Below are 11,267 nucleotides of genomic sequence, written 5' to 3'. Positions count from 1 at the left end.
AGCTTATCATCATCGACGTCGTCGTCAAGGTTCTTGATGTACAGGTTAACACCCTGGTACTTGTTGGCCTTCTCCAGGCGGGCAGCTTCATAAGACTTGCGGAGCTCCTCCTCGCGCTCGTGCTTCTTCTGGGCTCGGCCAACGTAGAGGTCTTGGCCGTGGAAATCCTTGTTGTTAAGCTCGTCAACAGCCTTGGAGGCACTCTCGTGGGTGGTGAAGTTGACAAAGCCGAAGCCACGGCTCTTGCCCTCCTGGTCACGAGCCAGAGAGGAAGAAGTGACATCGCCGTACTTCTCGAAGAGCTGGCGGAAATCATCCTCGGTAACGTCAGCGGCAATGTTCTTGACGTAGACGTTGGTGAAGTTGGCCTTCATCTCCTCAAACTTGCTCTGGCGGTCCTTCTTGGGAATGTGGTGGCCGACGTAAACCTTCTTCTCGTTGAGAAGCATACCGTTAACGTGCTTGATGGCCTGGGAAGCGGCCTCATCAGTCTCATAGTGAACGAAACCATAGCCCTTGGAGGCACCAGTCTCGTCCTGGGCAACCTTGCAGCTCAGGATGTTACCGAAAGCAGCAAAGGTGTCGTGGAGAGCCTTGTTGTCGATGGCAACATCGAGGTTCTTGATGAAAACGTTACCCTGGCCAGTCTTGCGAAGGGCAGGATCACGCTGGGACCACATGATACGGCAGGGGCGGCCCTTGATGATGGTGTAGTTGAGCTCCTCAAGAGCCTTCTCGCCATCAGGAGTGGCATTGTAGTTGACGTAGGCATAGCCGAGAGAGCGACGGGTGACGGCATCACGGCAGACACGAATGGAAGCAACAGCACCAATCTGGGAGAAAAGCTCGAACAGCATAGCCTCGGTGACGGAGGGGTCAAGCTCGCCAACGTAGAGGGAAGCCGAGTTCTGGGGGTGAGGAGCAGTGGTGGTGGGGGTAGGAGCGGCAGCATCGTCAGCGGCAGCAGTGACACCAGTGTCGACGGCAGGGGCATTGGCCTCGCTTCCGTTGAGAGAGGTGTTGTTGAGGTCGTTGGCGAGCTGGTCAACAGCGCCGGGAGCAGCGTTGGCGGCCATTGTGAATATCGGTTTCTAGGTTTGTGGAAGAACCTGTAAAGAAGAGTTGTATCAGTAAACAGATCAAGCGGAATTCGTGCTTGTATATGGGTAAAGAATAAAAGTGGGATTTTAGAGAAAAAATTGAGACGAGAGAAAAAAGTTCGATGACATGAGGGGAGAGACAAGAGGGTCGGGTTGATCAAGCATACCTTTTTTATGAAGCCGACAGCGGATCAAAGTTCGCGTGGTACTGGACCTTGAGCGAACAAAGAGAATGGAGCTACGAACAAAGCGAAGCTACCAAACGGATTTCAAAAGTCTTCGAGTATATGAGGACTCAAAGACGGTAATGAAAGAAGTCGTGGAAGGAAGAAAAGTCACTCGGGCGGTGTCGCGAGAGAGACAAAGAGGAAAGGATGGGAGGGTCGTGAGATGAGGGGGTGGTGGGTTGTGTATTTTGGGGTTTTTTCAAGTTTTTTTTGTGTTTTTCTTTCCGAGTGGAAATGAAGTGAGCAGAAGCAGAGAACTAGTACGAATACTGTTCCTCCGGACTGGCTCGACTTTATGGTTTTTTGGGTTGTTTGATAAGGTTGGTTTTGCGGTTGGGGAGGGAAGAAAGAGAAATTCGTTGCCCGTGATGGAAATTATTATTTTTTTACTTGGCCGCACTTCCTGGCAGAACCTAACACTGGCGGGGAGTGGGCAAAGCAGAGGCTAATAAAGGTACGTACTAAAGTTTGGTCATGGTCATGGGCAGTGGTTTGGCAGTCATCTGGCAGTGGTCATGGTAGAGGGGAGGGATTGGTGGAGTGAACCTGCCACTTACTCACCTTGGTGCCTTCCGTCACTGTCGGTCGCACTCTGAACCACCAAAACTCGAGTAAGTGGGGTACTTGCCAGCTGGCTGTGATAAGAAGGCTGGTAGCGCCGATGTTGTTCACTAACAGATTTATGCCTGTGAAACCGCACTGCGCTGATAAGATGCAGGGGCACGTGCCCTACCTCGACCATCTCGGCAGTGGCCAAGGTACTTGCGGCGGCGCCGTGTAGAAGATGGCAAACGTTGAAATTTCTGTCAATCTTTCTGAAAGAAGCTAGCAAATCCTAGACTAGGTAGTCTGGCACTTGTTCTAGAGGAAACAGGACAAACTGTGCGAGAAAACTGTTTTTTGTTTCTTTTTCTTTTCTTGCAGGAATCAACTTGTCAAACGACACTATGACGATTTTATCTACCAATATTGTGTCTCATATTCTACAACAGTACAGAGCAGAATGACATTGTCTGTTGCTTTGGCTGGGGTAGTCGAAAAAGCAATACCTACGTATCAAGCACCACCTACGAAGTTAACTTTAGAGTCAAATGCAATGCCACCATGATGCTTGAACTGGCCATCTACACCGCCAAAGATAAACATATGTGCATTCTGCTGCCGCGCATGAACGCAACAACTGGCCTCTTGGTTTGAGATACCTACCACCTTGGATCCCTGGCGTGGTGTCAACAAGTCACATGAAACTCTTACTACATGGTATGAGACGACTGCATTACAAGAACGAATTCAGAAAAGCACAGTTGATATGACTTGTTCCTAATCAAGTCATTTTGATGCTTACATGGTCACAATGAGAAATGTTGTAACATATCCTAGGCACGTTATGTCGGATGGTTATTTTGTAATTTTGAACAATGGTCTGGCAATGATGCATTAGACTGGCTGGCGAGTCATTCCTTTTCATTTCAAAAAAGAGAGATGCTCATGTCAGCTACACCGGAAGCTCAACAATACGACCTACTGGTGACGAACTAATGATGTTGTATATATCAATTAAGGTGCGTGTCAATGGGCGTTGTACGGCCTTACTCTGCATACTTACCTACTAAGGTAGTGGACAGCATACGTATGAGTAATTCTCATCATTGCTTTGAAAACAACTTGTTCACATCACCTCATAAAGCTTATTCTCTAATGAAGAATTTAAGAAAAAGAAATATGGAAGCAATTTCGGAAATCCTTCAGGCTACTGACGCATTGTCGTATTTTGCAGTGATCTTCAACCCGCATTTGCGTGTTGCGCAACTGCCCGCTTCTGCTCGACTCAAGCTGACCCGCTCTTATCTTATCACTATCCCAGTTTAACAGTGACGTTCACCTCTCCCAACATCCCCACCATTACATATATCTCCAAACTCCGAGCGCGGCACCAGCAAAATAGATTCTAGAACAGGCCGTTCGCCGCTGACTGAGCTTCGAGCTGAATATTCTAGAAGCTAAACAAGTCGCACAGCAATCCTGACAACACACGGTCTGCTCCGCCATGACCTTATCGCGTTGTTAAATCCCATTGTTATCATTCAACTCTACCTAATTCTACTCTCCCACCTCCGTCGCTCCCGCACACCGCAGCTATGTTCTCGACATTTACCGGCAATTCGCGGCGCCCCCGAAACGTCAACCTCAGTGGTTCTACCGGGAACCCTTTTGCCAACACCTCATGGTCACCATCTGCCGTTTCAAACACTACAAAGACCGTGTCGAATGCCCAAGCCGAGCGTGAAAAGCGACAAGTTGAACGAACGAAATTAAAGGCTGCTGGGAAAATACAACGAACATGGAGGGGCTATAAAATAAGAGCAGAGTTAAGGGGATCTCAGAGGGATGCCTTCGATGCCCTATATAAGCCCGGATCCAACCCAACACCATCTGAAAGACTTCCTGAAGCATTTACTCTGCTTCTATCTTTCTTCGCCTTGCGACGAGATGACGACATTCAAAGAGCTATCTGTTATGCGCACGATACTGAGTCTGTGGATCTCCGACAAATTGCACCACCGCATGTGCACCCCTCGCGAATAGAACAACTTATCCGACTGCTTCTATCTGCACTTGATAAATCCGTTTCAGCAAGGTACACGAAATACTGTATGCGAAGCTTGTGTCTGGGTATAGTCTAACTGATTTATGCAGAAACCTTTCCAATGATACACATCTCATTTTCAAGCTTGTCATCCGCCTGGTGACAAGTTATCCCGACTTGGGTCTCGTCGCGATCGACAATTACTATAACGTGGTTAGCAAAGTATGTCAAGCTCAAAGTCTTGATGGGCAGTGGCGAGATATTGTAATCCAGGCCATCACTAGCCCCTTCGAGGCTGCTTCTTCAGAAGGTCAGTCTTAAACTCATAGTGTCCTGATACTCTTCTGACGTTTCTCTAGCAATTACACAAGTATATCATGCCTTTGCGTTCTCGTTCTTGACCAAAGAAAACCTGAATTTCTTCGAAGAAAACGTTTCAGATGTATCCAATACAATTCGCTTCTCTCGGTTGGCAAGGGCGATAGTGGACGGATTGCCATCAACCACAAGCCCGGGGTATTCCCAAGATGCCCAACTCTGGCAGCTCGCTCATTTCATTGATATCAGTCGCTTCAGCGCCGACTCCAGCCACGACACAGGGATCTTGGAAACACTCTACACTCAACTTTCGACCCTCTCCTCTTCTATCAGTATTCGGCTGTCGGCTTCTGTTAAGACATACGAGGACGACGAGAATGAGTCCGAAGAGCCACTCGCTTTGCCGCTTGATCCTTATGTTTCTTCTCAATTATTGTCTTTGGTGGACACCAAAGGCATCTTACAAACCTTGCACGACTTTTCTACCCGCCTGGCGGGATCTTCACGACAAGATTACCAGAGCACAAGCTTTCTCGCAGGATACATCTTGACTCTGCTTCGATGCTTTCCTTCGAAAAGTGACGATATTCGAATGCGCCTCTTTCTCGAAGAAATCCCTACACTAACGGGTAATGTCCCAACCATCAAGTTTCTCTGGCAAATGATGGTTAAGACAACTGTCTTCCACAAGTTGAGGACAGAGTCAGAGCCGCCTCTCGACATCCTACGCAGATATCTTGGTGCAACGACTGGAAACGCAGATTCTACCGACGAGGAGCAAGACTGGCGAATCATCCTCTTATTCCTTGAACTCTACGTCTTCATCCTTCGTTTGAGCGACGACGAGGACTTCTTCTATGGCATTTACCCACCAGTCATTCAGCAAGCCCCGTCTCCTTCCCGCATTCGACCTTGTAGTCTATCACTGGAAAATGTCGAGATGCTAACAGGTTTCCTAAAGAACACTGCCTTCACACTTCATTACAAGGCACAAGAACTCTCCAGATCGCGGAATGATTTGGAGGCCGCTTCCCAACATCGCGTAGATACTTATTTCAGTACTGGAGGACCAACCGCAACGAGCCAAGGGCAGGGCGCACGTTCGTCCAAAAGTCCAACAAGCCTAGATATTGACAGCTTACGGAACATTGTGACATCAGCAATGAAAATGTTATACGAGCGAGACTCGAGGAAACAGTTCTTGCCTACAGATCACTGGCTCATGACGTCAAAGCTTGATCAGGGAGTATTCATTGCTGCCGTTATTGCAGAAGAAAAGCGACAGATCGAGGAGGATTCGGACGATAGTGACGAGGATATGGAAAACGAATACGGTAGCGTTCCAGGCTTCTATTCGACCATGGCCGGTCAGCGATTGTCACGGCACGCGAGACTTGAGCGATTGAAGGCTCAGCAAGTACGAATCCAAAAGGAGCGTCGACTAGCTGAAATGGGGCCGAAGCTGGAGATATTGAAACACATGCCCTATGCTGTTCCCTTTGAGACCCGCGTCATGATCTTCCGCCAGTTCATCAATCTAGATCGAGCTCAGAGAGATGATGAAAACCCGAGGTCCTTTACGCCGTACGCCAGACACCATGCACAAATCTCTCGGAAGCGACTCTTTGAAGATGCATTTAATCAATTCTACGAGATGGGGGATGGCCTCAAAGACCCTATTCAAATTACGTTTGTCGATCAGTTCGGTGCTCAAGAGGCTGGAATTGATGGCGGCGGTGTTACAAAGGAGTTTCTCACCAGCGTGACGACGGAAGCGTTTGGTTCCAACAGTGGCAAGGGCATGTTTGCATCGAGCGAAAATGGACTACTCTTCCCCGATCCTATAGCGCTTGATGTTGTCCGTGAAGAGCTCAAGATGCGCGGATATTCGGAGACTGACAACGAGTACCGAGATTGCATTGCGAATTTACTCAAACGCATGGAATTCCTTGGCAGAATCGTAGGCAAATGCATGTACGAAGGTATCCTCGTCGACTTGGCCTTTGCTGGCTTCTTCCTCCTCAAATGGGCGTCAACAGGCCCCAACGACGAGAAGAACTATAAAGGCAGCGTCAACGATCTTCGTGACATGGACGAGGGGCTCTACAATGGAATGCTACGACTCAAGAATTATCCGGGAGACGTTTCAGACCTAGGCATTGACTTTACGATTGCAGACCAGATCTCACCGCCAGGTGACCCAGTCAAGACTGTTACCAAGAAACTCATCGCCAATGGCGACCAAACCTACGTTACGAACGACAACCGACTGCTGTACATCTCGTACGTTGCTCGACATCGCTTGATAGTGCAACCATCTATACAAACTACAGCCTTCTTGAGCGGTCTACGCTCCATCATCCGACCCAACTGGCTGTCTATGTTCAATCAGTCAGAGCTACAACGTCTGGTGGGTGGTGACTCGTCTGAGATCGACATTGAAGATCTCCGTCAGCACACAGTCTATGGGGGTTTGTATGAAATTGGTGACGATGGACAAGAGCACGACACTATCAAGATATTCTGGAAAGTTATGCGCAGCTTCACAGATGCCCAACGTCGTGACGTGCTCAAGTATGTCAGTTCGACACCACGAGCGCCTTTGTTGGGCTTCTCACAATTGAGGCCAAAATTCAGTATTCGCGATGGAGGCTCAGATGAGGAGAGACTACCGAGCGCAAGCACATGCGTCAATCTTCTCAAGCTGCCGATATATACTTCGGAAGCGACACTTCGGGAGAAGATGCTCTACGCCATACAGTCGGGAGCAGGTTTTGATTTGAGTTAAGCACCCACGGATGACTATTAATGTTTTATGGAATATAGTGTAGGGAGCAGGACTTTGCATGCATAGGCGTCGGACATGGCAGTTTGGAACACAGCATTGTTGATGTTGGCACACAGGCCGTACACTAACCACATAATAGATTAGGCATATAGTAAACGCATCATGATAACAAGCACTTTTTTGACATGCCTTCTTCGCTGTGATGAATGTCTAGTATGTAACAGAAAAGTCGACCTCAATGTTTTGGGGGTATTTGATGGCTTTCCACGATTACCACGATCTCCAAGGTCCAATGCTGACTTTTCTCGTCGCCCTGCAACTGGGAGTCACAGAAAGTAGAGTCCAAAGAAGCAGCCATATTCTCGCGCAATACAAAAGCAGAGTTTTAAGGCATAAAATAGAAAGCCCAAGAAGAAGTCTGGTCTAAAAAGCATAAACTGACCTACCAATGTCGTCTCTTATGCTTCCAGTGGCCAATCTTATCGATACACTGAGGGCAACCATTTTCCAGTGCCCCAACGTATACGTGTTCGTTTAGACATTTCCGACGTCCTGGTAACTCCTAGCTATTAACGTTGGCTTTCTCTTATACAAGTCCAGGATCATTTGGCCAAACAAGCCATTGGCCCACGAGAACCTAGTTTCTGTCAGCACCTATCTTACCCATGACTTGCGTAAACACAACTTACCATGATCTCGTCCAGTGCTTCTCATTGAAGCTGTTAACTGTCTCGTGTATGAGACCAAGTCCACTCGTTGAGTTCATCAACTGACGAATGCCATCGACAATCTCGTCATCGTCATCGCTCGTCAGGAGCTGAACGATAAGTCCCATGGGCCACGCCACACCAGGGCCGAGATGCGGTCCACCTGTGGCGTTTAGGACTGGCCCTCGTGCGTAGTATGGGTTAGATGGACTGAGAACAAAAGCACGTGTGTTATCGTAGACGTGCTGCGAAGCTGGCTTGTAACCCATGTGCGGGATACTCAGAAGGGACGGCAAATTCGCGTCGTCCATGAGACTGTAGGATCCAAATCCATCAATCTCGTAGGCGTACATCTCTCCGTACACAGGATGCTGAATAATAGCATGCTGATTGATACCATACTCGATACCGCTTGCCATGGCCTCCATCTTCTTGGCCAATTTCTCGTCAAGAGGTCGCATTATCTTGGCGCATGAGGTGAGATACCTCGAAAACATCATGTTTGCGGGTACCAAGTACTGGTAGATGCAGGAATCGTCAGACGGTCGGAAGAAGCTGCGCACAAGACCAATGTGGCCTTTCACAGGCGCTCCATGGCCATGGTTGGAGACAGTCTCTGAAGCACTATCCGCATTACGCAACCAACTGTAGGCTGGCTTCTGGACCATGCCTTGCTCGTCATATGTTCCCTCCTGCATGCGCTCAGCGACTTTGAGGATCTTCCTAACTGCCTCTACCCAACCAAACTTCCCAAAGAATTCGCCGTCTTCCGTTTCTTCGTAGTAGTCCCATGATAGCTGGAGAAAGGCGGCGAGGGTGTCCAGCTCGTACTTGCATTCGAAGACAAAGTTGGGATCGTATTTTGGGCTGACAGTATCTCGAGGCTGCACCAATCGCTTTGTCCGGCGTAAGTTGGCTTCGGGTGGGGGATGGAATGCGTTGCAGAAAGGTGCTTTTGTGAGGTATCGGGCTTGAAGATTGATTGCACCACGGAACAGAGAAGCGATATCGTCGGAGGAGGACAGAATAGATTTGTATGACTGCAACTGGTTTGCACTATCACGTCCCCAGCACGCATTGATGTCGCCTGTAGTGATAAATGCTAACTAAAGTGCGAATGTCAGTCAATGGCACGATCTCAACTTCGTGATGCTATCACCAACCTCTTCCTCAGCGTTATCCGCAGAAACACCCCTCCACGGGACGGTTGTATCCAAAGTGTTAGGCCATGTATTCAGAAATAAACGATAAAGATCTGGGTCGCCAATAGCTTGGTCCATTTCCTCATAAATCACATGCTCGACCGCTGGCACTGAATACGTGCGACAATCTTTGCTGGGACGTTGAAGCGGGAACGCATAGCGCCCGGATGAGAGGGGTTCGTGCCGCTCGCGGGCGAATTTCTCGTAATTGGGACAATTAGCAGAGACAGCTGCTACGCCTAGAAATAATGAAACAAGACGGTACATTTTGGATATGTCTCCGTCATTCGACGTTGTTCAGCGTGGAAGAAGAAACATGTTGGTCAATTGTTTTGCATGGACTGAAACGAGGACTTCAGCTGCCTTAGTACTGACTTCACTTTTAGGGGGGACAATTCAGGGTCTGGTCTAACTAGTGGTTTTTGGGAGTGTTGGTGGAGATCAGCAGGTAATCCTTGACCCCTGACTAGGACCAAGATGGGTTGAAGCTGGGGAAGTGATGCAACGCGATGGATGGTTCCTGGATCTGCTTCAAGGCTAAAGTCTATGCTTAAGAGAACTGCATATCCTCTGTCATTTAATAGGTGGTCTTGATTACACCACATCCAAAAGAAGCTAATCTCCTAGATCTTTGTTCTCTATTCAAACGGGCTTAGCATATGTCTCGAGATGTACCCAGAGTGTTTCACATACTCCATCATCGCCTTCTTCACAGTCAGAATCATGGATACAAGCCGTCACAGTTACCATAACTACCCAGTATGTTCGTGACAAAATGCATCATTGGTACCGCAATGCACAGACTGATCAGTTCTCTTGCCTGTAGTTGTATCAGTGTATCCTGAAACATAAATACAATGCCCGCTCAGCCTGGACGACAATGCACAAGTCACCAGCTGAAACAAGATCCTGTGTATCATTGCATCAAATCAGACAGCTCACTCAGTCTTGGTTCGTACGAAAGACAATGTCTGCGTTCGACGTTTTTCTTCCCCCAAACTACCTGATCAGAGAAGACTGCCTCGGGCTGGTAAACCAAGCTAGCTTTGGTCTGTTCTTTGAGGTCCTGCCTTTTATAGAGGTGCATTCTTGGCCTACAGCCATCTTGATTGACCCAGAATTCACTGTTGTCCTTTGGGCTCAGAGAATTTTTCCATCGTCCGAATGGGTTGACATGACTCACGATGGTGTTCGTCGCACATTGACTGAGCTGGCCGATAGTAGCGCGTCCTGTGCCGAGTATCAAATGGTTATATATTGGTTCATGAAACCGTTGGTGTAAGTTGGTATTCAGGTAGGACTAGTTGCCAGTGGCCTGGAAATGGGTTTCGCGTTGATACTGGTTACCAAACCTCCTTCGACAACAATATTTTCCAGGATATGACCATAGATCGGGGTTCCGTTCTTTTGGATTACAGCCCTCTTCTTTGGAAGTTTGATGTTGTAGAATGGACGTTTAATAATAATGCAACGCTTTTCCTTTACTTAACCTCTTTGCAACAAAACCAGTGTCATTGATAATAGTAATAAATATCGACTCATTTAATAGCATTCAGACCACATATTTTCGAGGTACTACGCCGTATAGCTTGATAAATAATTATTCGATTGTACATATAGGGTAACCAGCGTGCGAGTTGAGTTTCAAGAATCACAAGACACGGCGAAACAAGCCACTGTACCGAAGCAATCCGCTAATACCCCAAGACCCAATACCGCGGCAAGAGAGTACGGTAAGCCGAATCAAAGCATCGGGAACAAGCATCGAGATACCGAACGCTTGGGGCATCGAATTGACGTAATTGATCATGGACCCTTGCAAGATGGACATTCATGAGAGTCAATCAACAACTATAATCGATCAAGTCGAGTAAGTCATTAGGACGAATTACGTTGAACATGGCGATTCTTGAAGCAGAACAAAGTCACTCTGCAGTGTAGAAAGCGCATGTGACCTGTATGATGACATTAGCCTGGACTTGCACATGCTAACCTTGGCCACGGCTACCCCAGGTTATCTGAGAACCAAATGCGATGCTGATCAACCGAGTTTAAGACATTCGGACTATGGATTGTGGCCTCGGTTATATAGCCGATTGCCGGTGAAAGCCTCAACCATGATCAGTGAAGCTGGATGATTTCAACTGCCTAGATAGTAGGTACCTAGACACGCTGTACCAAAGCAGAGTATGCCTAATCGGAAAGATTAATGACAACAGTATATAGCTATTATCTCAATCGAGAATGACTTAGGTAGAGATCCGAGGATAATGTATAGATGGTAGATAGAAGCCGGAAACTAAAGCCCCAAGCTCTACAACGACACCCACCGAGGAGC

The 11,267-nt window shown here is 47.8% G+C and overlaps 4 protein-coding genes across 4 annotated transcripts in view; 2 read left to right on the top strand and 2 right to left on the bottom strand.

The window, feature by feature from the left end:
- FGSG_08421 (polyadenylate-binding protein) overlaps positions 1–1,076 on the bottom strand; it is a gene marked incomplete at its 5' end in the record, with an annotated part of 2,697 nt that extends 1,621 nt beyond the window's left edge. The window contains one exon of the mRNA XM_011322051.1: positions 18–1,076. Within this exon, the coding sequence (XP_011320353.1) occupies positions 18–1,076 (1,059 nt within the window). The remainder of the gene's footprint in view (positions 1–17) is intronic.
- A 2,389-nt stretch (positions 1,077–3,465) lies between these two features.
- FGSG_08422 (uncharacterized protein) lies at positions 3,466–7,020 on the top strand (the record flags this gene model as incomplete). The annotated part of the gene is made up of 4 exons (XM_011322050.1): positions 3,466–3,965; positions 4,025–4,136; positions 4,188–4,224; positions 4,274–7,020. The coding sequence occupies 4 exons, from the start codon at positions 3,466–3,468 to the stop codon at positions 7,018–7,020; spliced, it is 3,396 nt and encodes a 1,131-aa protein (XP_011320352.1).
- Positions 7,021–7,238: 218 nt separating this feature from the next.
- FGSG_08423 (uncharacterized protein) lies at positions 7,239–9,196 on the bottom strand (the record flags this gene model as incomplete). The annotated part of the gene is made up of 3 exons (XM_011322049.1): positions 7,239–7,657; positions 7,710–8,833; positions 8,891–9,196. 3 exons carry the CDS (start codon positions 9,194–9,196, stop codon positions 7,555–7,557), a joined length of 1,533 nt encoding a protein of 510 aa, XP_011320351.1. The 3' UTR covers positions 7,239–7,554.
- Positions 9,197–9,896: 700 nt separating this feature from the next.
- Positions 9,897–10,803, top strand: FGSG_08424 (uncharacterized protein; the record flags this gene model as incomplete). Its single annotated transcript, XM_011322048.1, has 3 exons — positions 9,897–10,207; positions 10,550–10,662; positions 10,796–10,803. 3 exons carry the CDS (start codon positions 9,897–9,899, stop codon positions 10,801–10,803), a joined length of 432 nt encoding a protein of 143 aa, XP_011320350.1.
- Between the last annotated feature and the right edge of the window lie 464 nt (positions 10,804–11,267).

Source organism: Fusarium graminearum, chromosome 2 (genome assembly GCF_000240135.3).
Source record: "Fusarium graminearum PH-1 chromosome 2, whole genome shotgun sequence".
Taxonomy (NCBI): domain Eukaryota; kingdom Fungi; phylum Ascomycota; class Sordariomycetes; order Hypocreales; family Nectriaceae; genus Fusarium; species Fusarium graminearum.
This window is presented reverse-complemented; position numbering and strand designations above follow the sequence as displayed.